At 39.6% G+C, this 27,315-nt stretch overlaps 2 protein-coding genes and 1 pseudogene across 2 annotated transcripts; all 3 read left to right on the top strand.

Annotated features, from left to right (window-relative positions):
• Nucleotides 1–4,267: 4,267 nt before the first annotated feature.
• Nucleotides 4,268–7,441, top strand: LOC129887846 (receptor-like protein 9DC3). The gene is made up of 2 exons (XM_055963075.1): nucleotides 4,268–6,894; nucleotides 7,010–7,441. Exon 1 carries the CDS (start codon nucleotides 4,321–4,323, stop codon nucleotides 6,892–6,894), a length of 2,574 nt encoding a protein of 857 aa, XP_055819050.1. The 5' UTR covers nucleotides 4,268–4,320; the 3' UTR covers nucleotides 7,010–7,441.
• An 8,809-nt stretch (nucleotides 7,442–16,250) lies between these two features.
• On the top strand, nucleotides 16,251–24,857 carry LOC129884414 (receptor-like protein Cf-9 homolog; annotated as a pseudogene).
• A 1,216-nt stretch (nucleotides 24,858–26,073) lies between these two features.
• Nucleotides 26,074–26,676, top strand: LOC129884413 (uncharacterized). The gene has a single exon (XM_055958712.1). The coding sequence runs from the start codon at nucleotides 26,074–26,076 to the stop codon at nucleotides 26,674–26,676; it is 603 nt and encodes a 200-aa protein (XP_055814687.1).
• The last annotated feature ends 639 nt before the right edge of the window (nucleotides 26,677–27,315 follow it).

The following is a 27,315-nucleotide window of genomic DNA, read 5'->3' as shown; positions in this document are numbered from 1 at the left end:
CCCATATCTCCATTTTTCCCACAAGCATCAAGCATAGCATTATACGAGACAACACACAGTTCAGGAATTTCATCGAACACCTTACGTGCACTCTCGAGTTCACCCACGTGTGAATACAGCCCAATGAAAGAAGTACACACATAGGGGTCACCCAAGACCCCTCTTCTCAAGACTTGACAGTGAAGATTCTTGCCTATATATGAAGCCAAATGGGGCGGGAAAGACGAGGCTGCTTTGCTAAGGGAAGGGAAAGTATGGCTATTGGGCTGAGCTTGATATAAGCAGTCAGAGACAATTATCACTATCCCGTGCAGCGGCGGAGTCGGGAAATATAAAATATAAGAAAATAAACACACAAAGAAAGCAAGGGGATTCAATATCTATTACATATACAACAACAACAACATATCCAGTGAAATCCACAAGTGAAGTCTAGGGACGATAGAGTGTATGCAGACCTTACCACTATCTCGTGGAGGTAGAGAAATTGTTTCCGGAAGACCCTCGACTCGAGTACAACAATCAGAGTATGTATGAAAAGGAAAAATGACAAAGAAGAAAATATAGCAACTACTACGGAAACAGTAACAACAACAAAATAATACACTAATCGAAACATCATAAAAATAGGTGGTGGTAGAAAGCAAAAGCAAGTCACTACAAGAATAACGCTATTACTACAACCGACACCACTAACCCTAAACTCTTCAAGAAGCAAGAGAACACTACCTATTCACCTTCTACCCTAATCCGCAACCTCTACATCCTCTAAGCTGGAGTTGAGGACATTAAAAAAAAGTAATTTTATGCAGATTCTTTTCCTTTGACTTAGCTATTAGAATTTTCATTTGATCATCACTTGTTACACTATCAGTTAACATATGCTCTAGTCTCTAAGAAGGCATTTACTAAAATCTTTTTGTTGACTTATTGAAACCTTTACCATTGAGCTAACTTTCTAAGAAAAGGGTTGTTGATTATTTGTTATACATCAATTTCTATTCGACCTCTTTTATCCTTGAAGCTCTTAACTTTAATTCTTGATTTTTGAAAATTGCTAGTTTCGAGTCTAATTTGTTGGTGGAATGCAAATACAAGCTTATACTTTCATAGGTTTTGATGTTTCATTAAGTGTTTATTACCCTATGAATAAAGACATGAGTGTTCTTCCTTTGCAACTTAACCAAATTTGTTTTCATATGTCTATAGTATGTCGAACTAAATTCAGCATCATCATTTTTAGTTAACTATCTCTGCCTATTCCTTCCCATATTTGTGGACCTACCATTTCTCTTATTGTCATCAAACTATTTGAACAGGACAAAATGTTTTTCCTGGATATCCTCCCTTCTTCGGTATTGAGGAAAAACCATCAATTTCATTGACGAAATTGAGAAACTCAAGTCCAAAACATAATCTTGGACTGATTTAGGGGCATAAATCAGCTCCTAAGAATTTCATCAAATGCAATAAGGGTCAAAACATCTTTTGAGCCGAGCATCTATCGGAAACATCTCAACCTCATCAAAGATAGAGGCAAGTTTTGCTTACATCCTACACTGCCAAGACAATTGTGAAACTACAGTGAGTACATATTAGTTGTTGTTCTTGTTGTTACAAGGGACAAAACAGAAACCCCACCAAAGCAAAGCAAACTTTTTCCCACAAAACTTAGCAAATGAATCAAAAAAGAGCTAGTTTTGAGAACAAAAAATTACCCTTAAGCTGCAAATCCTTGAATTTTAGCCAAATGGGATTTCTCTATTATGCTTTTGAAAATTATAAAAAAAAAATTAAAAAAATATTTTTTAAAAAATCCCCATTTTGCTCCGCTGATCACGGATGAATTAGGGCTCCAAAAATTTAAAAAGATATTATAGTCACTTTGTCCCAATTATTGGACTCCAAGTATTCTAATGAGCTGGAAGTAGATAGCAAAACTTAGACTTTGTAATCTTAATGTTCTCTATCTCAAATAAAACAAAAAATATATATTAAAGGTAAAGTTAAAAAAAGAAAAAGAACATGATGCTTTTACAAATGGTACAACAATTATTTTAAGCCACTAACGTGTTGGACCAATAAGTAATCTCTCCTTCATCCTTAATCAGATTTATCGGCTTAGAGCATTGAATATAAAATCGCGTTTGTTAGGAAGTGTTTAATCCCCAATATGAGATTTTCCTATGCAAATCACCCTATCTTTACATTACAAATGTAAATATTATCATTAACAAGTACAAAAACAATACACCTAAAGAGCACTTAACCTCATATTGCAAAAAGCACTGATGAATCTTTAGTGCACCGGACTACCCTTATTTAAATTGACTTCTCTAAGCACCTTCCATAGAATAGTTTATAGAACAGTCTAGTATAGTATTTGGGATAAGAATCTTATAGAAATATCTAGATATTCTAGAGTAGAAGATAAAGTTACTAAAAATTTTCTTGTAGATATTCTAGAGATGATATTTGTAGAAAATCATAGAATAGTCTAGATCTTTTAGTATCTAAAACCATCAATAGATAACCAAGTCAATTCTAGAGAGTCTTCTTCAATTAACCAAGTCATCCTTTCTAACTTCTTTTCTTTAGTTGAATCTTTTGAATCTTATTTAACGATCTTGGCCTAGCAGAATGTCTTCCTAAGTATACTTTTCTTTTGATATTATCTACATATTTTTTGGTCAAACACGACGAAAAAGCGACGCACTCACTTCCGTCGCTTTTTTGCTCGACGCATCCTTTCTAACTTCTTTTCTTTAGTTGAATCTTTTGAATCTTATTTAACGATCTTGGCCTAGCAGAATGTCTTCCTAAGTATACTTTTCTTTTGATATTATCTACATGTTTTTTGGTCAAACTCGACGAAAAAGCGACACACTCACTTCCGTCGCTTTTTTGCTCGACGCATCCGTTCTAACTTCTTTTCTTTAGTTGAATCTGTTGAATCTTATTTAACGATCTTGACTAGCAGAATGTCTTCCTAAGTATACTTTTCTTTTGATATTATCTACATGTTTTTTGGTCAAACTCGACGAAAAAGTGGCGCACTCACTTCCGTCGCTTTTTTGCTCGACGCTTTTAATAAAGCGACGGACTGCATCGCAAAAATAGACGGACTGCGTCACTCTTAAATTTATTTTTTTAAAAAATATATAAATAAAAAACGACGGACTGCGTCATTTTATTTTTAAATTTTTAAATTTCTTTTCCAGAAAAGCGACGGACAAAGGGTCCCTGTACGTCGCTTTTGTTCTTGGTTTTCTTAAAATTTTTCAGAAAAGCGACGGACATAGGATCTCTGTCCGTTGCTTTTCTGAAAATTTTTAAAAATTTTCAAGAACACCAAGAACAAAAGTGACGTAGGATCTCTGTCCGTCGCTTTTTTTCTTGGTGTTCTTGAAAATTTTCAAAAAAATGACGGACATAGGGTCCCTGTCCGTCGCTTTTCTAAAACAAAATTTTAAAAAAAATTCAGAAAAGCGACGGATCTTGTAACATTTTTGACAACAAAAACCTACCGTTTCTGCTGTCCACCTGCAATTAAAATGCAATTTAATAATAATCAATTCAATCCAACACAACTAACCAACCAACAAAACACACAATATACATCATAACGGACATAATTAAACACTTAAAACAAATGAAGTCATAATATTTTAAAGTCTTTCAAATTTAACAACTTAAAGTTCATATATTATCCTTTAATAACTCAACATTTCTAAAGTGCAAGTTGGATTTTTTTGGACAATTAAAGTACAAACTAATTCCAACAAGTAAATCAAATCAAACCTAAGTGACAACACTGGATGGACACAAATTGTTCTTGCAAGAAAATCAATTTTGTCATCAATAGGATCAACTAATGTTGTCACTTATGCTAAACTCACACTTTATCACTACAGCACACTCTAAAAATTCAAACATATCCTAAGAAATCAAACAAATCCTAAGTAAAATGCAAGTGTTGTACATTGAATAAAAAATATGTAATGTCTCTATCAAGGTCTATTAAGTAACAATATGTGCATTTTTAGACCAAACTATTAACTAGAAACATTTTTGATCCTTTTCCGTTGAATATGTAATGTCTCTATCAAGGTCTATGCACCAAGTAATACTCTTATCCTAACCAATTAAGTTGTCTGGTGTGTCCTGTTTTTGGACTAGGGAAACCAGTAGTAAATTTTTCTTTGCTTAATTTGTGCTATATATACCTCATCAATGTTATTGAATAGACACACAAAGCAAACATTTCTTGATTTCTTCTATACCAACTTCATTAGTTTTGATCATTAATTTAGTGAAGAAATGGGTTGTGTAAAACTTGAATTTTTTATGCTATATCCCTTTCTCTGTCAACTTGTTTTCTCTTCATCCTTACCTCATTTGTGCCCCAAAGATCAAGCTCTTGCCCTTCTACAATTCAAGCACATGTTTACAATTAATCCTTATGCTTCATATTATTGTAGTGACATAACATCATCATATCCAAGAACTCTTTTATGGAACAAGAGCACAGATTGTTGTTCATGGAATGGAGTTCATTGTGATGAGACGACGGGACAAGTGATTGAGCTTGATCTCCATTGCAGCCAACTTCGAGGCAAATTTCATTCCAATAGTAGCCTCTTTCAACTCTCAAATCTCAAGAGGCTTAATTTGTCGCATAATGATTTCTCTAGATCACTCATTTCACCTAAATTTGGTGAGTTCTCTAGCTTGACGCATCTTGATTTGTCAAGTTCAAGTTTTACGGGTGTAATCCCAGTAGAAATCTCTCATCTTTCTAAATTACACGTTCTTCATATCGGGACTGAATACCCATATGAGCTTAGTTTTGGGCCTCACAATTTTGGACTGCTCCTTAAGAACTTGACCCAATTAAGAGATCTTGACCTTTCCAGTGTGAACGTCTCTTCCACCATTCTTTCAAATTTCTCTTCTCATTTAACATCTCTAAAACTTTCATTCACACAGTTACGTGGGGTATTGCCCGAAAGAGTTTTCCACCTCTCCGACTTAGAATCCCTTGAATTATCATACAATCCCCAGCTCACTGTTGGGTTTCCTACAACCAAATGGAATAGCAGTGCATCACTCATGAAGTTACAACTCCGTGATGTGAATTTTACTGGTAGGATACCTGAATCATTCAGCCATCTAACTTCACTTCATGAGTTGGACATGAGTTATTCTAATCTCTCAGGGCCCATTCTTAAACCTCTATGGAATCTCACCAACATAGAGTTTTTGTACCTTGAAGATAATCATCTTGAAGGACCAATTTCCCAGTTCTCGAGATCTGGAAAGCTCAGGAAGTTAATACTTAGAAATAACAGCTTCGATGGCCAACTTGAGTTCTTATCCTTCAACAGAAGCTGGACACAACTTGAAGCGCTAGAAATTTCGTCCAATTACCTAACTGGTGCAATTCCATCCAACGTAAGTGGACTGCAAAACCTACAAACACTCTACTTGTCATCAAACTGCTTGAATGGGACTATACCTTCCTGGATATTCTCCCTTTCTTCTCTGAGTGAGTTAGACTTGAGAAATAACACTTTCAGTGGAAAAATTCAGGAGTTCAAGTCCAAAATTTTGTTTGAGGTTTTTCTAAACCAAAATCAGCTGCAAGGTCCTATACCAAATTCACTCCTAAACCAGCCAAGCTTACAATGGCTTATCCTTTCGCAAAACAATTTCAGTGGACAGATTGCTTCAGCTATCTGCAATCTGAAAACACTGCAAGTACTAGATTTAAGAACCAATAATTTGGAGGGAACAATCCCACAATGTTTGGGTGAGATGAGTGAAAACCTTTGGATTTTGGATTTGAGCAACAACAGCCTTAGTGGGACAATTAATACAAATTTTAGGATTGGAAACAATCTCCAGGTCATTAGCTTGCATGGGAATAAGCTAATGGGGAAAGTCCCACGATCGCTGATCAATTGCAAGTACTTGGCTCTTCTTGATCTAGGTAACAATCAGTTGAATGACACATTTCAAAACTGGTTGGGAGACCTACCTTTTTTGCAAATTTTAAGCTTGAGATCAAATAAGTTGTATGGTCCCATAAAATCTTTAGGGAATAGAAACTTCTTTGCACAGCTTCAAATTATAGATCTATCATCCAATGGATTTAGTGGGAATTTACCAGAAAGTTTCTTTGGGAATTTGCAAGCCATGAAGATAATTGATAAGAAAACAAGAGCCCCACAGTATGTTTTTCCTGATACTTATTATCAATATGTGATGACAACTACAACAAAGGGGCATGATTATGATTCTGTTAGAATTTTGGCTTCTAACATGATTATCGATTTCTCAAGGAACAGATTTGAAGGTCATATTCCAAACATTATTGGAGATCTTGTTGGACTTCGTACGTTGAACTTATCTCATAATGTCTTGGAAGGTCGAATACCAGCATCACTGCAGCATTTATCTGTACTTGAATCATTGGATCTCTCTTCCAACAAAATAGGCGGTGAAATTCCACCACAACTTGCATCTCTCACATTTCTTGAAGTCTTTAATCTCTCTCACAATCATCTTGTTGGATGCATCCCCAAAGGAAAACAATTTGATACGTTTGAGAATAGTTCATACCAAGGAAATGATGGGTTACGTGGATTGCCACTCTCAAAACATTGTGGCAGTGATGATAGGGTAGCTGAGGTACATCAAGAAGAAGAAGAAGATTCACCAATGATCAGTTGGCAGGCGGTTCTCATGGGTTATGGTTGTGGACTTGTTATTGGATTGTCCGTAATATACATAATGTTGTCAACTCAATATCCAGCATGGTTTTCGAGGATGGTTGTACAATTGGAGCACAGAATTACTATGAGAATGAAAAAGCACAAGAAAAGATATTAGGTATTCAACTTGATCTTTATCCTCCAGAAGATTACTTTTTATATATCGATGTATTTTCTACCTTCTTCATCCTTAAAGCTCTTAATTTTAATTTTTTCTTTTTTGAAAATTGCAGGATTCAAATCTACTGAGTTTTTGGAATGCTTTAAAAGCCTTTATATTTCATACTTTGTGGAATTTGCTTAAAGTGTTTGTTATCCTATGAATAAAGACATGACTTTTCATCCATTGAGACTCAACCAGATTTTGTTTTCATTTGTCTATGGCATGTAAAAACAAATTCGAGTGATAAACAGAAGTTGGACACAAACTTGAATCTTTAGATCATTCAATCAGGCGATATGTGCCTCACTAAAAACATTTGCACTTAACTGTTTCACCTTAACACAAACATAGAACATAAAGTTCAGGACACCATGGACAAAAGTTGCAGTCTTTTTTCATTGAAGCAGCAGCAAAATGCCCAACCAAACCATCACGAGAAAGGGACTATGATCTCATAAATAGGAATCTTCCGATCCACAACTCAGAATATCATAGTATCCAACACGGGCTCATGGACTGCTGCTCATAGCGTTGTGTCATTCAAGTACGTACAGATGAATTTGACAGAAAATAAGATGAACTGGTAAAGTTCTACTGGTTGATAATATAATGTTCAGGGATCACGTACAATGCCCAAGGACTAGATCATAGTAAAACATGTGACAATCTGTCAGGATATTGTTCGACATACAATAATTTGAATAGCAACGACGACCACAATGGGGTTGGTCTAATAATTCGAATAGCGACGACGATCACAATGGGGTTGGTCTAGCAGTTGAAAAGTAGGAGAAACAACCTTGGAAACCAAAGTTGGAATCCTAGCAGAGATCAAGCTGAACCGCTTGCCTATAGGTGATGCTTATCGTGATCAACTATTGTTCAGATTAATTAATTAGCAAGCTGCTCCATAATTTCAAAGTTTCGGGGAAAAAGATAAAGATTCAGAAAAAGAAAAGTGGAAAACAAAAAGAAATACCTCGCCAAACAGACTTTGGAACCAGGTTTGCTGTGCATTTTCACAAAAATGTATCCTCCTTGATCTGTCAAGCTATCACTGCAGCTTTCTTTAACCAGTGCTTCAATCTCTGTGTGAAATTCATATGCAGGATCCTTTTAGCTTCAATCACCAAGCTGCTGCAGTTATCAGATCCAATAAATAAAACTTTGGGCACCTTGTGTGTTTCAACATCTAATATTGCTTCTCTGAAGGCAGCAGCATGATCTCACCTCTCTGCGCCAGCATAAATGATTGAGAGTTGCACAAGAACGCCCTGAATGATTCGTCACGACTAACGACCCCTAACAGATCAACCACACAATCACAAAGTTCCATCTTAGCTACAAGTCCAAATTCATGTGACATTGCTTCAAACAATTTTAAACCTAAATCAAAAAGCTTGCATGTGCTCAAGTTAATAGAACTGCCACGAAGGTAATCTCATTTGGTTGCAGCCCCTTTGCTCTCATACATTGTTAATGTATGCTTCTCCCTACCATTCAAATCTAGGAAGAAATCACAGCATTCCAAGCGCAAACCATCGCATTGAATGCCTTTGAAGCATATACCAAACAATCCATCTTCCCATAAAATGTGATCAATTCACTCGTCAAGAAGACACTCAACTCCTCATTATTTACCATGTAAGCATGTACTTTCTTCCCTAGATGTAACACCACACCAATCTAGTCTCCATAAGGCATTTTCAGGTCTAGTTAGTTGAGGGAAACCATGTACCAAAGTTGCAGTCTGCAATTTTAACTTTTTTTTCATTGAAGGTAAAGAGACTGTGATCTCAGAAATGGGAATCTTCCAACCCATAACTCAAAAAATCTATTATCCAATATAGCCTCAGGGTCTCAGAAGAAGAACCGTCTGTTACTATAATCAATGAATTCAGAATTACACTCTATAGGGGCAACCTCTCGTGATACTACTATAACATGGAGCAAACGGTGTCACAAAAATTAAAGGAAAATAAATCATGTCATAAGGTTGTCCCTATAGCTTGTAACTATAAAGATTAAAGCATCACAATTTTCCATCAGTAACTGTCCAGATTAGAAAGGAAGTCACACTAATAACATTTGAAGCCACTGGCTACCACAAACTAACAAAGTACCATCTCTATCAAGTCCCAAGGGTTTTGGTTCACTGGTAAGAGCACCTGGTATTTAAGTGGACAAGGGTAGAGAGATAGGTCAGTCATCCACCGAGTTTGAAACTTGCGTCAGCTGGCTCTTGGAAATTTCTCGGTTTTTTAAAAAAAGAAAAGTACTATCAGAATCAAGGCCTTGATAATTCTGAAGGCAGGTTATTCTCATGTTCTGCCACATCATTTGTGTTCCTTGAAATCTTGTGCATGCTATAAGATATAGCTTAACACTATTACTATCAACAATGAATTCAGCATCACACGCTATAGGGGCAGCCTCTCATGATACTCTAAAGACCAAAAAATCACAATTTTCTATGAGTAACTGTCCAAACTAACATTTGAGTCCACCACAAACTAACAACGTATTGACCAGTTATCATGGGGAAAAAAAATCACCTTTTAGCTGCAGATTGTTGAATTTTAACCAAATGGGGTTTCTCTACTATGCTTTGGAAACTAATTGCCATTTTAGTTGGTAAGGAGGAATCTTATTCATTGCATATAGCTTGACATATTTTTAACTCAGGAGATTTGGACCCAACTTCAACTTCTTGTCCACAATATTTCAAGAAGAGTAAACCAAGTTTTTATCTGAATTTACTTTGAAAATTTAAAATGGCCTTCATACTTACTTGGAACTTTTATTTTTCTTTGTAACGAACTGAATGGACGAACAGGGCCTAATATTGCTGCTTATTAGAATAAGTGGAATTTTCATAAATAACTTAGTCCTAAAACTTAATAGGCCGAAATAGCTACCGTTTAGGTAATTACATTCCGTAACTATAGCTATATCAGTTGTTTGTATAATTCGCTGTCAATATACAAATCCGTTTGTATAATTCGCTGTCAACATACAAGCAGGGAAAATTTGGTAAGTTCTCTAGCTTGTCGCATCTTGATTTGAAGCATTCAAGTTTTACAGGTCTAATCCCAACAGAAATCTCTCATCTTTCTAAATTATATGTTCTTCGTATCTCGACTACTTATCCATATGAGCTTAGTCTTGAGCCTCACAATTTTGAACTGCTCCTTAAGAACTTGACCCAATTAAGAGAGCTCAACCTTTCCGGTGTGGATATCGATGTATTTTCTACCTCCTTCATCCTTAAAGCTCTTAACTTTAATTCTTTCATTTTTGAAAATTGCAGGATTCAAATCTACTCAGTTGCTGGGGATGCTTTAAAAGCCTTTATCTTTCATAGTTTGTGATGTTTGCATAAAGTGTTTGTCATCCTATGAATAAAGACGTGACTTTTCTTCCATTGAGACTCAACCAGATTTTATTTTCATTTGTCTATGGCAAGGTAAGGCTGCGTACAATAGACCCTTGTGGTCAGGCTTTTCCCCGGATCCTGTTGGCAAGAAGCCATCTCTGAATCTAAAGCTTCAAGAGAAAGATGAAGAGAAAACAAAGAAGAAGGAGAAGAAAGTGAACGGACACAGAAGTCTCCAGAAGAAGCAGAAGATATTTATGTGTCCAAGATAATGGACAAAAGACATCACAACCGTTGATTCCCAAGATTGAATCACAACCATTGATTCGTTGCATCACAGCCATTGATTCCCAATATTGCATCACAGCCATTGATGCTCAAGATAACATCACAGCCATTGAAAGCAATTTTGATGGATCAAATCTGGACCATACACCTCAGCATATAACACCTGTACATAAAAACAAATTTAGTTAGTTTGTTATTTACTTAACCAATGAGAATAGCACAAATATGTAGGATTTTTTGTTTTCTTTAATAGATTATTAATTAGGTATTTGTATATAAGATGTATAGATACAATATTGAAGAGATATACAGAAATTCCCAAAATTCATTCAATTTTATCTTGGTTTTCTAACATGGTCCCGCGCATAGCGGGAGCTTTAGTGCACCGGGATGCCCTTTTTTGTCTATGGTATGTAAAAACAAATTCCAACACGGCCTCTCTCAAAAGGAGAATCTTCTGTTATTATCATCAATGAATTCAGCATTACACGCTCATAGCGTTGTATCATTTAAGTACCTACAGATGAATTTGAGAGAAAATAAGATGAATTGGTAAAGTTCTACTGGTTGATAATATAATGTTTAGGGATCACGTACAATGCCCAAGGACTAGATCATAGTAAAACATGTGACAATCTATCATGATATTGTTCAACATATAATAATTTGAATAGCGGCAATGGGGTTGGTCTAGCAGTTGAAAAGTAGGAGAAACAACCTTGAAAACCAATTGAATTAATCGAGCAGAACACAAGCTTACCTGGATATCACTGCTATACAACAACAACTACGCATCAGTCCCAAAAAACAACTTTCATAGAGACCTGCAACAATGTTTAAAGCCTCAAGTAAGATTAGATATGAACACACAATTGAGTGATAAAATTTCTAGTGATCGAAATCCATATGGATTTGACACTTCATTTAGGAAGAAATCAAGCAGAACCGCTTGCCTATAGGTGATGCTTATCATGATCAACTATTGTTCAGATTAATTAATTAGCAAAGCCGCCCCATAATTTCAAAGTTTCGGGGCAAAAGAAAAAGATTCAGAAAAAGAAAAGTGGAAAACAAAAAGAAATACCTTGCCAAACCGACTTTGGAACCAGGTTTGCCGTGCATTTTCACAAAAATGCATCCTCCTTGATCTGTCAAGCTAAGACTTAACTGATTTGGATGAGTCGAGATTCCATCACCAAGCTGTGGCGGTTATAAGCTCCACTAAAAAAAAAACTGTGGGTTGGAACCTTGTGTATTCCAGTCTCTAACATTGCTTTCCTCAATGCAGCAGCATGATCCCACCTCTCTGCGCCAGCATAAATGCTTGAGAGTTGCACATAACGCCCTGAATGATTCGGTTGTGAATCAAGCAGTAGTTGTGCTACTTCTTTTCCCAATTCAATAGCTCCATGAAGTCTACAAGCATCCATCAGAGCCCCCAAGACAGTGGCATCAACTTCAAAAGGCATCTTCTTTATGAAGTCGTACGCTTCCTGTAGTAGCCCAACTCTCCCTAAGAGATCAACCACACAACCATAATGTTCCATCTTAGCTACAAGTCCAAATTTATGTGACATTGTTTCAAACAATTTAAAACCGAAATCGACAAGCTTGGCACGCGCACATGCTGATAGAACAACCACGAAGGTAATCTCATTTGGTTGCAGCCCCTTTGCCCTCATCTTCTCATACATCGTTAATGCCTGCTTTTCTCTTCCATTCAAAGCTAGGGAAGAAATCATAGCATTCCAAGAGAAAACCTGCTTGCTAACCATTGCGTCAAATATCTTTGAAGCATAAACCAAACAACCCATCTTCCCATAAAACGCGATCAATCCCCATTCTTTTACCATGTAAGCATGTACTTGCCTCCCTAGATATAATGCCACACCAACTGTAACACCCCTCAAAATTCTCCCTAAGATTCGGGCTTTCTTTGTACACGTGTGGGGCCCATCGTATTTATTTCAAAGTATGCGCCCGAGTTAAGATGAGTCCCTGAGGAATTTAAGAGCGTTGGAGGTGATGTGGGGTCATTGAGGACCCCTAGGACCGAGCTAAGTCCAAAAGATCCGTCGTGGCTAAGTTTAGGACGAGTTCATGTAAGGGTCGACTTTTAACAACCTTATCTTTTGAAGGACGTCAATCTGGGTGGCCCACGACCTATCAAATTAAAGGTCATCGAGTCTTCTTTCCAACGCCACCAAGAACGTAAATTTTGGAGTTCGGAGTCAAAAGATATGACGATCCGAAGACGAACTAGCACGACAGAAATTTCATTTTTGGCCTGGGTTGCAACTGCTGGGGAAATGGCTTTGGCGCTGTAAGGGCGCGACGCGCCACTATCGCGCCAGAAACATGCCTCAGTAGTTTGGTCCTTGGCGCGATGCGCCACTAAAAGTTGTGCAGGGTTTTTCAGGCCAAATTCCCAGAATTCAGAACAATGGGCTTGGCGCTGTAAGGGCGCGACGCGCCACTATCGCGCCAGAAACATGCCTCAGTAGTTTGGTCTCTGGCGCGGCACGCCACTACGAGGTGTGCAGGTTTTTTTGGCGTAATTGGCCTTGGCGCTGCAAGGGCGCGACGCGCCACTATCGCGCCAAGGGCGTTTTGGCCTAATTTTTTCAGAATTTTAGAGGAAGGGCAATTTGGGAATTGTCCCAAATTATATATACCCAAGCCTTGTATATTTTGGGACCATTTTCTTCAGCCCTCACTCTCTCTCTAAAAGCCCTAGCTCCTCTCTCTTCTCTTCTTCTCCATTTCCAACAAAAAGGAGTCCAAGAACTTCAAGATTTGAGTCCTCCATTGAAGACCCAACTACAAGGTTTTCTTCAAGTCTTTACTAAGGTATGTAAGGCTATCCAAAACATGGGCTAAGTCCACCCATGTGCCCTATTCTTGTTTTGAGGATTAGATGTCCATGAAAATGGAGTTTCTTGATATGGTCCAAGTTTAATGAGTTTTGTCCCCTATTTATTTTATTCTATATGCATTGATGTTGTTGAGCTAAGAGGTTCCTAAAATGAGCCCTTATGTGAGTATGAGATGATGAAGAAATGAGTTGCTAAATATGTTTCATTGGTCTTCTTAATTATGTAGACTTGATCAAGTATACTATTTTCTTAAACATGTTGCTTATTATAAAAATGTCGATTTGAAGTCTTGAGGATGTGATGAGTCACAAGGATTTTCTCAAATGGATGGAGGTAATGATTGATTATATCTAGATGATGTTATTTATGTGCATTTAAAACTTCCTTGAAGGTATGATTGAGATTGAGCATTGAGATTGAGACTTGATTATGATAGAGTTGATGAGTTGACAAGGTTGTAATGAGACTTGTTGATATGAGTTGATTGAGTTGATTTGATGGAGTTTTATGAGCATTGAGTCTTGGGAGGAGTATCGAGCACCGAATTGGGCAAGAGTATAGTCCATACTCGAACCCAATACCTGTGTTGCCAAACGTAAGGGGGAATTGAACCGTTAAAGTCGGATGCTTCCCGAGAGCTTTTGTCCTGACATTATAGGACCTGGTTGGATTGGATCCATGAGTGTTCGTCGTTCATGCCCTGGCAAGGTATGAACGGGCGTGGCAACGACGTCGTTTCGTTGTACCTTCACTGGCTCATAAGTGTTGGTTGTCAGTTAAGAGAAACTCCCAAATAGGTGTTGATAGTACTCTGAGTCAGATTGAGTCAAATTGTATATGATTGGTCCAGTCTAAATCATATCCTCGTTTAGACTTAGGACATTTGATTGAATTGTCATCCCTTTTGAGTTGAGCTCCCGAGTTGATTTATTCTTCCTTGATGTTCGTTGTATTCGGCCATTTTACATACTCGTACATTCCATGTACTAACGCCATTTGGCCTGCATCGTTTCATGATGCAGAGACAGGTACTAGAGATCATCAACCGGCGCTCCGTTGAAGATCCACATACACTTCCAGCCAGTCGGTGAGTCCTCCTAGTTCCCGGAGGATATTGGGCCTTCTTGTATAGTTTTTGATTGTCTTTTCCTTATTTAGATTGTCGGTAGCCATGGGCTTGTCATTGGCACCTTTTTGACATAAGTAGAGGCTTCATAGACTAGAGTGTGGGAGGTCGAGCGGTCATCTTGAGGAGTCCTATTTTTATTGTCTTCTTTTGATTGTAAATGTTTGGCCTTCGGCCCTTATATTATGAAAAGTATTTCTTTAAATTGAGTTCCTGCTAAGAGAATGTGCTTGAATGAAGGAGTGACTGGACCAGGTGGTTCGCTCAGAGGTCAGAAATGGCCTTTGGGTGCCGGTTACGTCTAGGGTACCCTCCCGGGGCGTGACAAACATGGTATCAGAGCCCAGAGTTCAAGTGTCCTAGGGAGTCTATGAAGCCGTGTCTAGTAGAGTCTTGCTTATGGGTGTGTTGTGCACCACACTTATAATCAGAAGGCTATAAGACATTAGGAATTATTTCACTTCTTTCATACTCTGAATTCGTGCGATGGAGTTAAACTCCATAAAACTTCCTTTCTAATTCGTGCGTTTATACGTTGCAGATAATGCCTTCTAAAAGTACCGCTAGCCAGAGGAATATCGATAATGCAGGGATGCCACAGTCAGAGGCACGCCCAGCAAGGGCTAGAGGCCGACCTGCGAGATATGCGGAGGCACCTCAAGTGCCATCTACCCCACCTGTACCCACATCAGAGGCTGAATTTCGGGGGGCAATTGCAATGCTCACGCAATTAATGGCTGCCCGAAGCGGTAATCAGAGTTTGCCGACTCTCAGCTCTAGTTCCCAAGAGCCATCTGCTGCCACTAGAATTAGAGACTTTCTGAGGATGAATCCGCCGGCATTCACGGGTTCTAAGGTCGATGAAGATCCCCAAAACTTTATTGATGAAATGTGGAAGATTCTGAAAGCTATGCATGCTACGGAAATTGAGGGGGTCAAGTTGGTGTCTTATCAACTCAAAAATGTGGCAAACATTTGGTATAACCAATGGGAACAAGGTAGGGGTGAAGATGCTGAACCTTCTAGGTGGGATGAATTTGAGGAAGCTTTTCTTGACCACTTCTTTCCCCGAGAATCGAGGGAAGCGAAGGTGGAGGAATTTGTTAATCTGAAACAGGAAGGTATGTCGGTTAAGGAGTATGGCCTAAAGTTCATCCAGCTATCCAGGTATGCTCCAGAAATGATTCCTGATGTGAGGTCAAAGATGAGGAAGTTCGTCTCCAGATTAGGGAGGCATGTGAAGAAAGAGTGCAAGGCAGCATTGTTGATCTCGGATATGGATCTCTCCAGATTAATGGTGTATGCTCAACAGGTAGAGGAGGAGAAAAGAAAAGACAGAGAAGAGCACTTGAGCAAAAAGGCAAGATCAACTGGGCATGAGAATGAGCAGAGGCAAAACAAGGGCAACAGGTCATTCTTCCAGAAGAGGCCTTCCGCCTATGCCTCATCTACCGCCAGCGCACCGATGCCGCAGGATAGGTATGACCGGCAGGGACAAAGTCGCCAGAATTTTAGACCCCAGGTTTCTCAATCCCCGGCCAATTTAAGTCAAGGCTCGAAGGGAAAGCCACCATGCGGCAAGTGTGGTAGGCTCTACTTGGGAGAATGCAGAGCAGGAAGGGTTGGTTGCTATAAATGCGGCCAAATGGGCCATCTTCTGAGGGAATACCCAATATGGGGAAACAGGGCCCAGTCCTCTGCCACCGCACCACCAGCTAGGGGTAATCAGAGGGGCACTACTCCAGGTACGAGTGGAGGTACAAACCACCTATATGCCATGGGTAGTCGCCAAGATCAGGAGAACTCTCCAAACGTCGTGACGGGTATGATTCGAGTATCTTCTTTTGATTGCTATGTATTGATGGATCCAGGTGCCACCTTATTTTTTGTGACTCCCTATGTGGCTAGTAAGTTCAATAAAATCCCTGAACGTCTTCTTGAGCCCTTTTGTGTGGCCATTCCTATCGGTGATTCCGTCCTAGCTGAGAGAGTCTATAGAGATTGCACCGTGTCAATTCATCACAAGGACACCTTGGCTGACTTGGTTGAGTTAGACATGGTTGATTTCGACGTGATCCTTGGCATGGACTGGCTTTATGTCTATTATGCCTCTATTGATTGTAGAACCCAGATTGTCACGTTCAAATTCCCGAATGAGGCTGTCATAGAGTGGAAGGGTAGTCCTGTTGTGCCTAAGGGTAAGTTTATTTCATACCTTAGGGCCAGGAAGCTAATCTCAAAATGGTGTGTTTATCACATTGTCCGAGTGAAAGGTGACAATATTGAGTCTCCATCCCTTGAGTCGGTTCCGATTGTCAACGAGTTTCCGGATGTCTTTCCTGAAGATCTGCCTGGAGTCCCTCCTGATAGGGAGATCGACTTAGGGATTGATGTTCTTCCTGATACCCAACCTATCTCAATTCCTCCATATAGAATGGCTCCGGCTGAGTTGAAAGAGTTGAAGGAGCAGCTGAAAGACTTGTTAGATAAGGGATTCATTAGGCCGAGTGTCTCACCATGGGGTGCTCCGGTCCTATTTGTGCGGAAGAAGGATGGGTCCCTTAGAATGTGTATCGACTACAGGCAGTTGAATAAGGTCACCATAAAGAACAAATACCCCCTCCCCAGAATAGATGACTTATTCGATCAACTTCAAGGTGCCACTTATTTCTCAAAGATAGACTTGAGATCCGGCTACCACCAGTTGAAGGTGAGAGAATGTGATATTCCGAAGACTGCTTTCCGGACTCGTTATGGCCACTTTGAATTTTTGGTCATGTCCTTTGGGTTGACTAATGCCCCTGCTGCTTTTATGGATCTCATGAACCGAGTATTCAAACCATATCTTGATATGTTTGTGATTGTATTCATAGATGATATACTGGTTTACTCCAAGAACGAATAGGAGCACGCCTATCATCTTAGAGTCGTTTTACAAACTTTGAGGGACCAGGTATTGTATGCAAAATTCTCTAAATGTGAATTTTGGCTTGCATCAGTGGCCTTCTTAGGCCACATTATATCTGGAAATGGTATTCAGGTTGATGCTCAGAAAATTGAAGCTGTGAAGAATTGGCCTAGACCCACATCCCCAACAGAGATAAGGAGCTTCCTGGGTTTGGCCGGGTACTATCGAAGGTTTGTAGAGGGATTCTCATCCATATCATCACCATTCACTAGGCTGACCCAAAAGAAGGCTAAGTTCCAATGGTCTGATGCTTGTGAGGAGAGTTTCCAGAAATTGAAGACCAAGCTAACCACTGCTCCTGTTCTGACTTTGCCCGATGGAACAGAGGGTTTTGTGATTTATTGTGATGCCTCCAGAATTGGTTTGGGTTGTGTGTTGATGCAAAGGGGGAAGGTGATAGCCTATGCTTCAAGACAGCTTAAGCTTCATGAGAGGAATTACCCAACTCATGACCTTGAGCTGGCAGCTGTGGTGTTTGCACTTAAAATTTGGCGCCACTACCTGTATGGAGTGCATATCAATGTATTCACCGATCACAAGAGCTTGCAATACGTCTTTAGCCAGAAGGAACTCAACCTGAGGCAAAGGAGATGGCTTGAGCTACTCAAGGACTATGATATGAGCATCCTCTACCATCCAGGTAAAGCTAATGTTGTTGCTGATGCTCTTAGCAGGTTGTCTATGGGTAGCACTGCCCACATGGAGGAAAGAAGGAGAGAATTGGCGAAGGAGGTACACAGGTTAGCCCAACTGGGAGTTCATCTGGAAGAGAACAATGAAGGCAGAGTTACAGTTCAGGACGGGTCTACATCCCCACTTGTGTCAGAGGTGAAGGAGAAGCAAGACCAAGATCCCGTCCTTCTCCAATTGAAGGGAGTTGTACACAAACAAGAGGTAATGGTATTTACCCAAGGGGGAGATGGTGTATTGCGGTACCAAAATAGATTGTGTGTGCCGGATGTCGATGATGTTCGAGGGAGGATTATGGACGAAACGCATAGTTCTAGATACTCTATTCATCCGGGTTCCACAAAAATGTACCATGACTTGAGGGAGATCTATTGGTGGAGTGGGATGAAGAGAGATATTGCGGAATTCGTTTCCAAATACCCGAATTGTCAACAAGTGAAGGTTGAGCATCAAAGGCCATGTGGTTTAGCCCAAAACATAGAAATTCCAGAGTGGAAGTGGGAGATGATCAACATGGACTTTATTACAGGCTTGCCGAAGTCCCGAAAGCAACATGATTCCATTTGGGTGATTGTGGATAGAATGACGAAATCAGCTCACTTCTTGGCGGTTAAGACTACTGACACCGCAGAAGATTATGCGAAGTTGTATATACAGGAGATCGTCAGATTGCATGGGGTCCCTTTGTCTATCATCTCAGACAGAGGAGCTCAATTCACTTCCCAATTTTGGAAATCCTTTCAGAAGGGATTAGGTTCGAGGGTGAACTTAAGTACAACCTTCCATCCCCAGACATTGGAAGATATGTTGAGGGCGTGTGTGCTTGACTTCAAGGGGAATTGGGATGATCACTTGCCTCTCATAGAGTTTGCATATAACAATAGCTATCATGCGAGCATCCAAATGGCTCCTTATGAAGCCTTGTATGGGAGGAGGTGTAGATCGCCCATTGGGTGGTTTGAAGTTGGTGAAGCCGAGTTGATTGGGCCGGACCTTGTTCATCAAGCCATGGAGAAGGTACGAATTATCTGAGAGAGACTAAAGACAGCCCAAAGTCGCCAAAAATCTTACACCGATGTGAGGAGGAGGGACTTAGAGTTTGAGGTGGATGATTGGGTGTATTTGAAAGTGTCACCCATGAAGGGTGTCATGAGGTTTGGAAAGAAGGGGAAACTTAGTCCTCGATATATTGGTCCGTACCAAATTTTGAGGCGGATCGGGAGTGTTGCTTATAAGTTGGACTTACCCTCAGAGCTAGCTGCTATTCATCCGGTGTTCCACGTTTCGATGTTGAAAAAGTGCTTAGGTGATCCCTCGTTGGTAGTCCCCATTGACAGCGTTGGAATTAAGGATAACTTATCTTATGAAGAGGTTCCAGTCCAAATTCTTGATCGCCAAATTCACAAGTTGAGGAACAAAGAAGTTGCCTCAGTCAAGGTACTGTGGAGGAATCAATTTGTTGAGGAAGCCACATGGGAAGCGGAGGAAGCCATGAAATCTAAATATCCACATCTATTCGAGCCTACCGAGGAGGATATTGAAGGTAATGACCATTTCCTTGACTCGAATTCATTTGTACCTTTTTGAGTTTTGATTGATATTTGATTGAGAATTTGATTGATTGAATGACTGAGTTTTGATTGTGATTTGTACCCTGAGTCCATTCTTGGTTGCTCGTCATTCGAGGACGAATGATCCCAAGGGGGAGATAATGTAACACCCCTCAAAATTCTCCCTAAGATTCGGGCTTTCTTTGTACACGTGTGGGGCCCATCGTATTTATTTCAAAGTATGCGCCCAAGTTAAGATGAGTCCCTGAGGAATTTAAGAGCGTTGGAGGTGATGTAGGGTCATTGAGGACCCCTAGGACCGAGCTAAGTCCAAAAGATCCGTCGTGGCTAAGTTTAGGACGAGTTCATGTAAGGGTCGACTTTTAACAACCTTATCTTTTGAAGGACGTCAATCTGGGTGGCCCACGACCTATCAAATTAAAGGTCATCGAGTCTTCTTTCCAACGCCACCAAGAACGTAAATTTTGGAGTTCGGAGTCAAAAGATATGACGATCCGAAGACGAACTAGCACGACAGAAATTTCATTTTTGGCCTGGGTTGCAACTGCTGGGGAAATGGCTTTGGCGCTGTAAGGGCGCGACGCGCCACTATCGCGCCAGAAACATGCCTCAGTAGTTTGGTCCTTGGCGCGATGCGCCACTAAAAGTTGTGCAGGGTTTTTCAGGCCAAATTCCCAGAATTCAGAACAATGGGCTTGGCGCTGTAAGGGCGCGACGCGCCACTATCGCGCCAGAAACATGCCTCAGTAGTTTGGTCTCTGGCGCGGCGCGCCACTACGAGGTGTGCAGGTTTTTTTGGCGTAATTGGCCTTGGCGCTGCAAGGGCGCGACGCGCCACTATCGCGCCAAGGGCGTTTTGGCCTAATTTTTTCAGAATTTTAGAGGAAGGGCAATTTGGGAATTGTCCCAAATTATATATACCCAAGCCTTGTATATTTTGGGACCATTTTCTTCAGCCCTCACTCTCTCTCTAAAAGCCCTAGCTCCTCTCTCTTCTCTTCTTCTCCATTTCCAACAAAAAGGAGTCCAAGAACTTCAAGATTTGAGTCCTCCATTGAAGACCCAACTACAAGGTTTTCTTCAAGTCTTCACTAAGGTATGTAAGGCTATCCAAAACATGGGCTAAGTCCACCCATGTGCCCTATTCTTGTTTTGAGGATTAGATATCCATGAAAATGGAGTTTCTTGATATGGTCTAAGTTTAATGAGTTTTGTCCCCTATTTATTTTATTCTATATGCATTGATGTTGTTGAGCTAAGAGGTTCCTAAAATGAGCCCTTATGTGAGTATGAGATGATGAAGAAATGAGTTGCTAAATATGTTTCATTGGTCTTCTTAATTATGTAGACTTGATCAAGTATACTATTTTCTTAAACATGTTGCTTATTATAAAAATGTCGATTTGAAGTCTTGAGGATGTGATGAGTCACAAGGATTTTCTTAAATGGATGGAGGTAATGATTGATTATATCTAGATGATGTTATTTATGTGCATTTAAAACTTCCTTGAAGGTATGATTGAGATTGAGCATTGAGATTGAGACTTGATTGTGATAGAGTTGATGAGTTGACAAGGTTGTAATGAGACTTGTTGATATGAGTTGATTGAGTTGATTTGATGGAGTTTTATGAGCATTGAGTCTTGGGAGGAGTATCGAGCACCGAATTGGGCAAGAGTATAGTCCATACTCGAACCCAATACCTGTGTTGCCAAACGTAAGGGGGAATTGAACCGTTAAAGTCGGATGCTTCCCGAGAGCTTTTGTCCTGACATTATAGGACCTGGTTGGATTGGATCCATGAGTGTTCGTCGTTCATGCCCTGGCAAGGTATGAACGGGCGTGGCAACGACGTCGTTTCGTTGTACCTTCACTGGCTCATAAGTGTTGGTTGTCGGTTAAGAGAAACTCCCAAATAGGTGTTGATAGTACTCTGAGTCAGATTGAGTCGAATTGTATATGATTGGTCCAGTCTAAATCATATCCTCGTTTAGACTTAGGACATTTGATTGAATTGTCATCCCTTTTGAGTTGAGCTCCCGAGTTGATTTATTCTTCCTTGATGTTCGTTGTATTCGGCCATTTTACATACTCGTACATTCCATGTACTAACGCCATTTGGCCTGCATCGTTTCATGATGCAGAGACAGGTACTAGAGATCATCAACCGGCGCTCCGTTGAAGATCCACATACACTTCCAGCCAGTCGGTGAGTCCTCCTAGTTCCCGGAGGATATTGGGCCTTCTTGTATAGTTTTTGATTGTCTTTTCCTTATTTAGATTGTCGGTAGCCATGGGCTTGTCATTGGCACCTTTTTGACATGAGTAGAGGCTTCATAGACTAGAGTGTGGGAGGTCGAGCGGTCATCTTGAGGAGTCCTATTTTTATTGTCTTCTTTTGATTGTAAATGTTTGGCCTTCGGCCCTTATATTATGAAAAGTATTTCTTTAAATTGAGTTCCTGCTAAGAGAATGTGCTTGAATGAAGGAGTGACTGGACCAGGTGGTTCGCTCAGAGGTCAGAAATGGCCTTCGGGTGCCGGTTACGTCTAGGGTACCCTCCCGGGGCGTGACAAACATGGTATCAGAGCCCAGAGTTCAAGTGTCCTAGGGAGTCTATGAAGCCGTGTCTAGTAGTGCCCTTCTACAATTCAAGCACATGTTTACCATTAATCCTGATGCTTCTGATTATTGTAGTGACATAACAGATCAAGAGATTCAGTCATCATATCCAAGAACTCTTTTATGGAACAAGAGCACAGATTGTTGTTCATGGGATGGAGTTCATTGTGCTGAGACGACAGGACAAGTGATTGAGCTTGATCTCAGTTGCAGCAAACTTCAAGGCAAGTTTCATTCCAATAGTAGCCTCTTTCAACTCTCAAATCTCAAGAGGCTTAATTTGTCGCATAATGATTTCTCTAGATCGCTCATTTCCCCTAAATTTGGTGAGTTCTCTGGCTTGACTCATCTTGATTTGTCAAGTTCAAGTTTTACGGGTGTAATCCCAGTAGAAATCTCTCATCTTTCTAAATTACATGTTCTTCATATTAATTTCAATGAGCTTAGTTTTGGGCCTAACAATTTTGAACTGCTCCTTAAGAACTTGACCTAATTAAGAGATCTTGACCTTTCCAGTGTGAACGTCTCTTCCACCATTCTTTCAAATTTCTCTTCTCATTTAACATCTCTAAAACTTTCATTCACACAGTTACGTGGGCTATTGCCCGAAAGAGTTTTCCACCTCTCCGACTTAGAATCCCTTGAATTATCATACAATCCCCAGTTCACTGTTGGGTTTCCTACAACCAAATGGAATAGCAGTGCATCACTCATGAAGTTACAACTCCGTGATGTGAATTTTACTGGTAGGATACCTGAATCATTCAGCCATCTAACTTCATTTCATGAGTTGGACATGAGTTATTCTAATCTCTCAGGGCCGCCCATTCTTAAACCTCTATGGAATCTCACCAACATAGAGTTTTTGTACTTGTTAATCCAAAATTTTGTTTGAGGTTTTTCTAAACCAAAATCAGCTGCAAGGTCCTATACCAAATTCACTCCTAAACCAGCCAAGCTTACAATGGCTTATCCTTTCGCAAAACAATTTCAGTGGACAGATTGCTTCAGCTAGCTGCAATCTGAAAACACTGCAAGTACTGGATTTAAGAACCAATAATTTGGAGGGAACAATCCCACAATGTTTGGGTGAGATGAGTGAAAACCTTTGGATTTTGGATTTGAGCAACAACAGCCTTAATGGGACAATTAATACAATTTTTAGGATAGGAAACAATCTCCAGGTCATTAGCTTGCATGGGAATAAGCTAATGGGGAAAGTCCCACGATCGCTGATCAATTGCAAGTACTTGGCTCTTCTTGATCTAGGTAACAATCAGTTGAATGACACATTTCAAAACTGGTTGGGAGACCTACCTTTTTTGCAAATTTTAAGCTTGAGATCAAATAAGTTGTATGGTCCCATAAAATCTTTAGGGAATAGAAACTTCTTTGCACAGCTTCAAATTATAGATCTATCATCCAATGGATTTAGTGGGAATTTACCAGAAAGTTTCTTTGGGAATTTGCAAGCCATGAAGATAATTGATAAGAAAACAAGAGCCCCACAGTATGTTTTTCCTGATACTTATTATCAATATGTGATGACAACTACAACAAAGGGGCATGATTATGATTCTGTTAGAATTTTGGCTTCTAACATGATTATCGATTTCTCAAGGAACAGATTTGAAGGTCATATTCCAAACATTATTGGAGATCTTGTTGGACTTCGTACGTTGAACTTATCTCATAATGTCTTGGAAGGTCGAATACCAGCATCACTGCAGCATTTATCTGTACTTGAATCATTGGATCTCTCTTCCAACAAAATAGGCGGTGAAATTCCACCACAACTTGTATCTCTCACATTTCTTGAAGTCTTTAATCTCTCTCACAATCATCTTGTTGGATGCATCCCCAAAGGAAAACAATTCGATATTTTTGAGAATAGTTCATACTAAGGAAATGATGGGTTACATGGATTGCCACTCTCAAAACATTGTGGCAGTGATGATAGGGTAGCACAAGCGACAACTCCATCTGAGCTAGATCAAGAAGAAGAAGAAGATTCGCCAATGATCAGTTGGCAGGCGGTTCTCATGGGTTATGGTTGTGGACTTGTTATTGGATTGTCCGTAATATACATAACGTTGTCAACTCAATATCCAGCATGGTTTTCGAGGATGGTTGTACAATTGGAGCACAGAATTACTACGAGAATGAAAAAGCACAAGAAAAGATATTAGGTATTCAACTTGATCTTTATCCTTCAGAAGATTACTTTTTATACGTCGATGTATTTTCTACCTTCTTCATCCTTAAAGCTCTTAATTTTAATTTTTTCTTTTATGAAAATTGCAGGATTCAAATCTACTGAGTTTTTGGAATGCTTTAAAAGCCTTTATATTTCATACTTTGTGGAATTTGCTTAAAGTGTTTTTTATCCTATGAATAAAGACATGACTTTTCATCCATTGAGACTCAACCAGATTTTGTTTTCATTTGTCTATGGCATGTAAAAACAAATTCGACTGATGAACAGAAGTTGGACACAAACTCGAATCTTTAGATCATTCAATCAGACGATATGTGCCTCACTAAAAACATTTGCACTTAACCGTTTCACATTAACACAAACATAGAACATAAAGTTCAGGACACCATGGACAAAAGTTGCAGTCTTTTTTCATTGAAGCAGCAGCAAAATGCCCAACCAACCCATCTCGAGAAAGGGACTATGATCTCATAAATAGGAATCTTCCGATCCACAACTCAGAATATCTAGTATCCAACACGGCCTCTCTCAGAAGGAGAATCTTCTGTTACTATCGTCAATGAATTAAGCATGACACGCTATAGTATCCAACACGGCCTCATGGGCTGCTGCTCATAGCATTGTATCATTTAAGTACCTACAGATGAATTTGAGAGAAAATAAGATGAACTGGTAAAGTTCTACTGGTTGATAATATAATGTTTAGGGATCACGTACAATGCCCAAGGACTAGATCATAGTAAAACATGTGACAATCTGTCAGGATATTGTTCAACATACAATAATTTGAATAGCGACGACGACCACAATGGGATTGGTCTAGCAGTTGAAAAGTAGGAGAAACAACCTTGGAAACCAATGTTAGAATCCCAGCATAGATGATACTGGAAGAAATGTTAGGAAATTAAGATTTATCTAAGAAACTCCTACTTAGTAGATATTTTTATGTAGTAACCAAGTCTTTTATTTAAAACTTAGTGGTGGTTAGTTGGCCACAATAAGTGGTGGTTAGTTGGCCACAAAGAGTGGTGGTTAGTTGGCCACAAAGAGTGGTGGATAGTTGGCCACATATGTATTGTGTGAGTTTTTTTTTCTTCTTGTTTTGTGGTTTGTAGTCCTCATACACACACTATATATATGTGTGTATAGCCTATGCAATTATCAATCTAAGAAATAAGAAGAATACTTAAAATATTTCAGCTTTCTCTTCTTCTTCCCTGCAGTTTTGTAGCAATTTACAGCTACATTTTAATTGCTTCAACTTTCTGTTTTCTAATCCTTTTTCCCCTTCTTGTAACATGGTATCAGAGCCCATTTCTTACGGGATCTGAATTTGTTTTTTTGTTGATTGGCTCATCTTTTTTTAAGCTTTTTTTCTTGGATCTGTTTGCTAGAAAACATGGCACCAGAAAATCAACCAACGACGGGTCCTCCGATTTTTTCTGGCGATAATTATCATATTTGGGCCATTAAAATGAAGGCCTATTTGAAGGCTCTCAACTTGTGGGATGTCATTGAGAGAGGAGAACCTGTTGTCCAGCCATTGCGATACAACCCAACTCTCAATGATATAAAAAAGTATGATGAGTTGGTGACTAAATCACCAAGAGCTCTCACTTGCATTTATTCCAGCCTTACAGAAGTGATGTTTACAAGGATTATGGCTTGTGAGACAGCCAAAGAAGCCTGGGATAAGCTAAAGGAGGAGTTTGAAGGCAGCAACAGAGTTAAGTCCGTTAAGGTCTTAGCTTTGAAGAGAGAGTTTGAGCTCTTGAAGATGAAGGATTCGGATAGTGTGAAAGAGTACTCTTCCAAACTGATGGATATTGTGAACCAAATAAGGATACTTGGTGAAAACTTTCCAGACCAGAAGGTTGTAGAGAAGATCATGGTCAGCCTTCCGGACAAGTTTGAATCAAAAATCTCAGCTATTGAAGAGTCTTGTGACTTGACTACTCTTTCAATAGCTGAGCTGATCTCTAAATTGCAAATCCAAGAGTAACGGGTAACCATGAGAAGCGAAGGGACAGTCGAAGATGCTTTTCAAGTAAGGCATAAATTCAGGCAACAAAAGGAAGAAAAAAAAGTCTCTTTAGACCACTATGGAGAGGTGAAATCTAGTGGATACCAAGGTGAATCGTCGAGGAGAGGTAAATTTCCAACTTGTGGTATTTGTAAGAAGACAAACCACTTGGAGAAGAATTGTTGGCAGAAGTCCAAGAGGTCCCTTATTCAATGCAGATACTGCAAGAAATATGGGCACATTGAGAAGTATTGCAGGCAAAAGCAAACTCAAAGTGGTCAGTCTTCCCAACAAGTAAATTTTGCGGAAGATCACCAAGTTGAAAAAACAGAGGAGGAGGTATTCATGGCTTCGCACACATCACATGTTGATCGATACAATTGGTATGTCGATAGTGAGTGCACAAGGCACATGGCAATTGATGAAAATCTGTTTGTTAGCTTGGACAGGTCTGATAGGACCAAAGTGAAGCTTGGAAATGGTGCACTGGTGCAAGCTCAAGGTAGAGGGTCCGTAAAATTTCTTGCGGATGAAGGTATGAAAATCATAAATGATGTTCTTTATGTGCCAAGCTTAACTCAAAACTTGTTGAGTGTTGCTCAGTTACTTCATAATAAT

The sequence above is a fragment of the Solanum dulcamara genome, chromosome 4 (assembly GCF_947179165.1).
Source record: "Solanum dulcamara chromosome 4, daSolDulc1.2, whole genome shotgun sequence".
NCBI classification, from domain to species: domain Eukaryota; kingdom Viridiplantae; phylum Streptophyta; class Magnoliopsida; order Solanales; family Solanaceae; genus Solanum; species Solanum dulcamara.
This window is presented reverse-complemented; position numbering and strand designations above follow the sequence as displayed.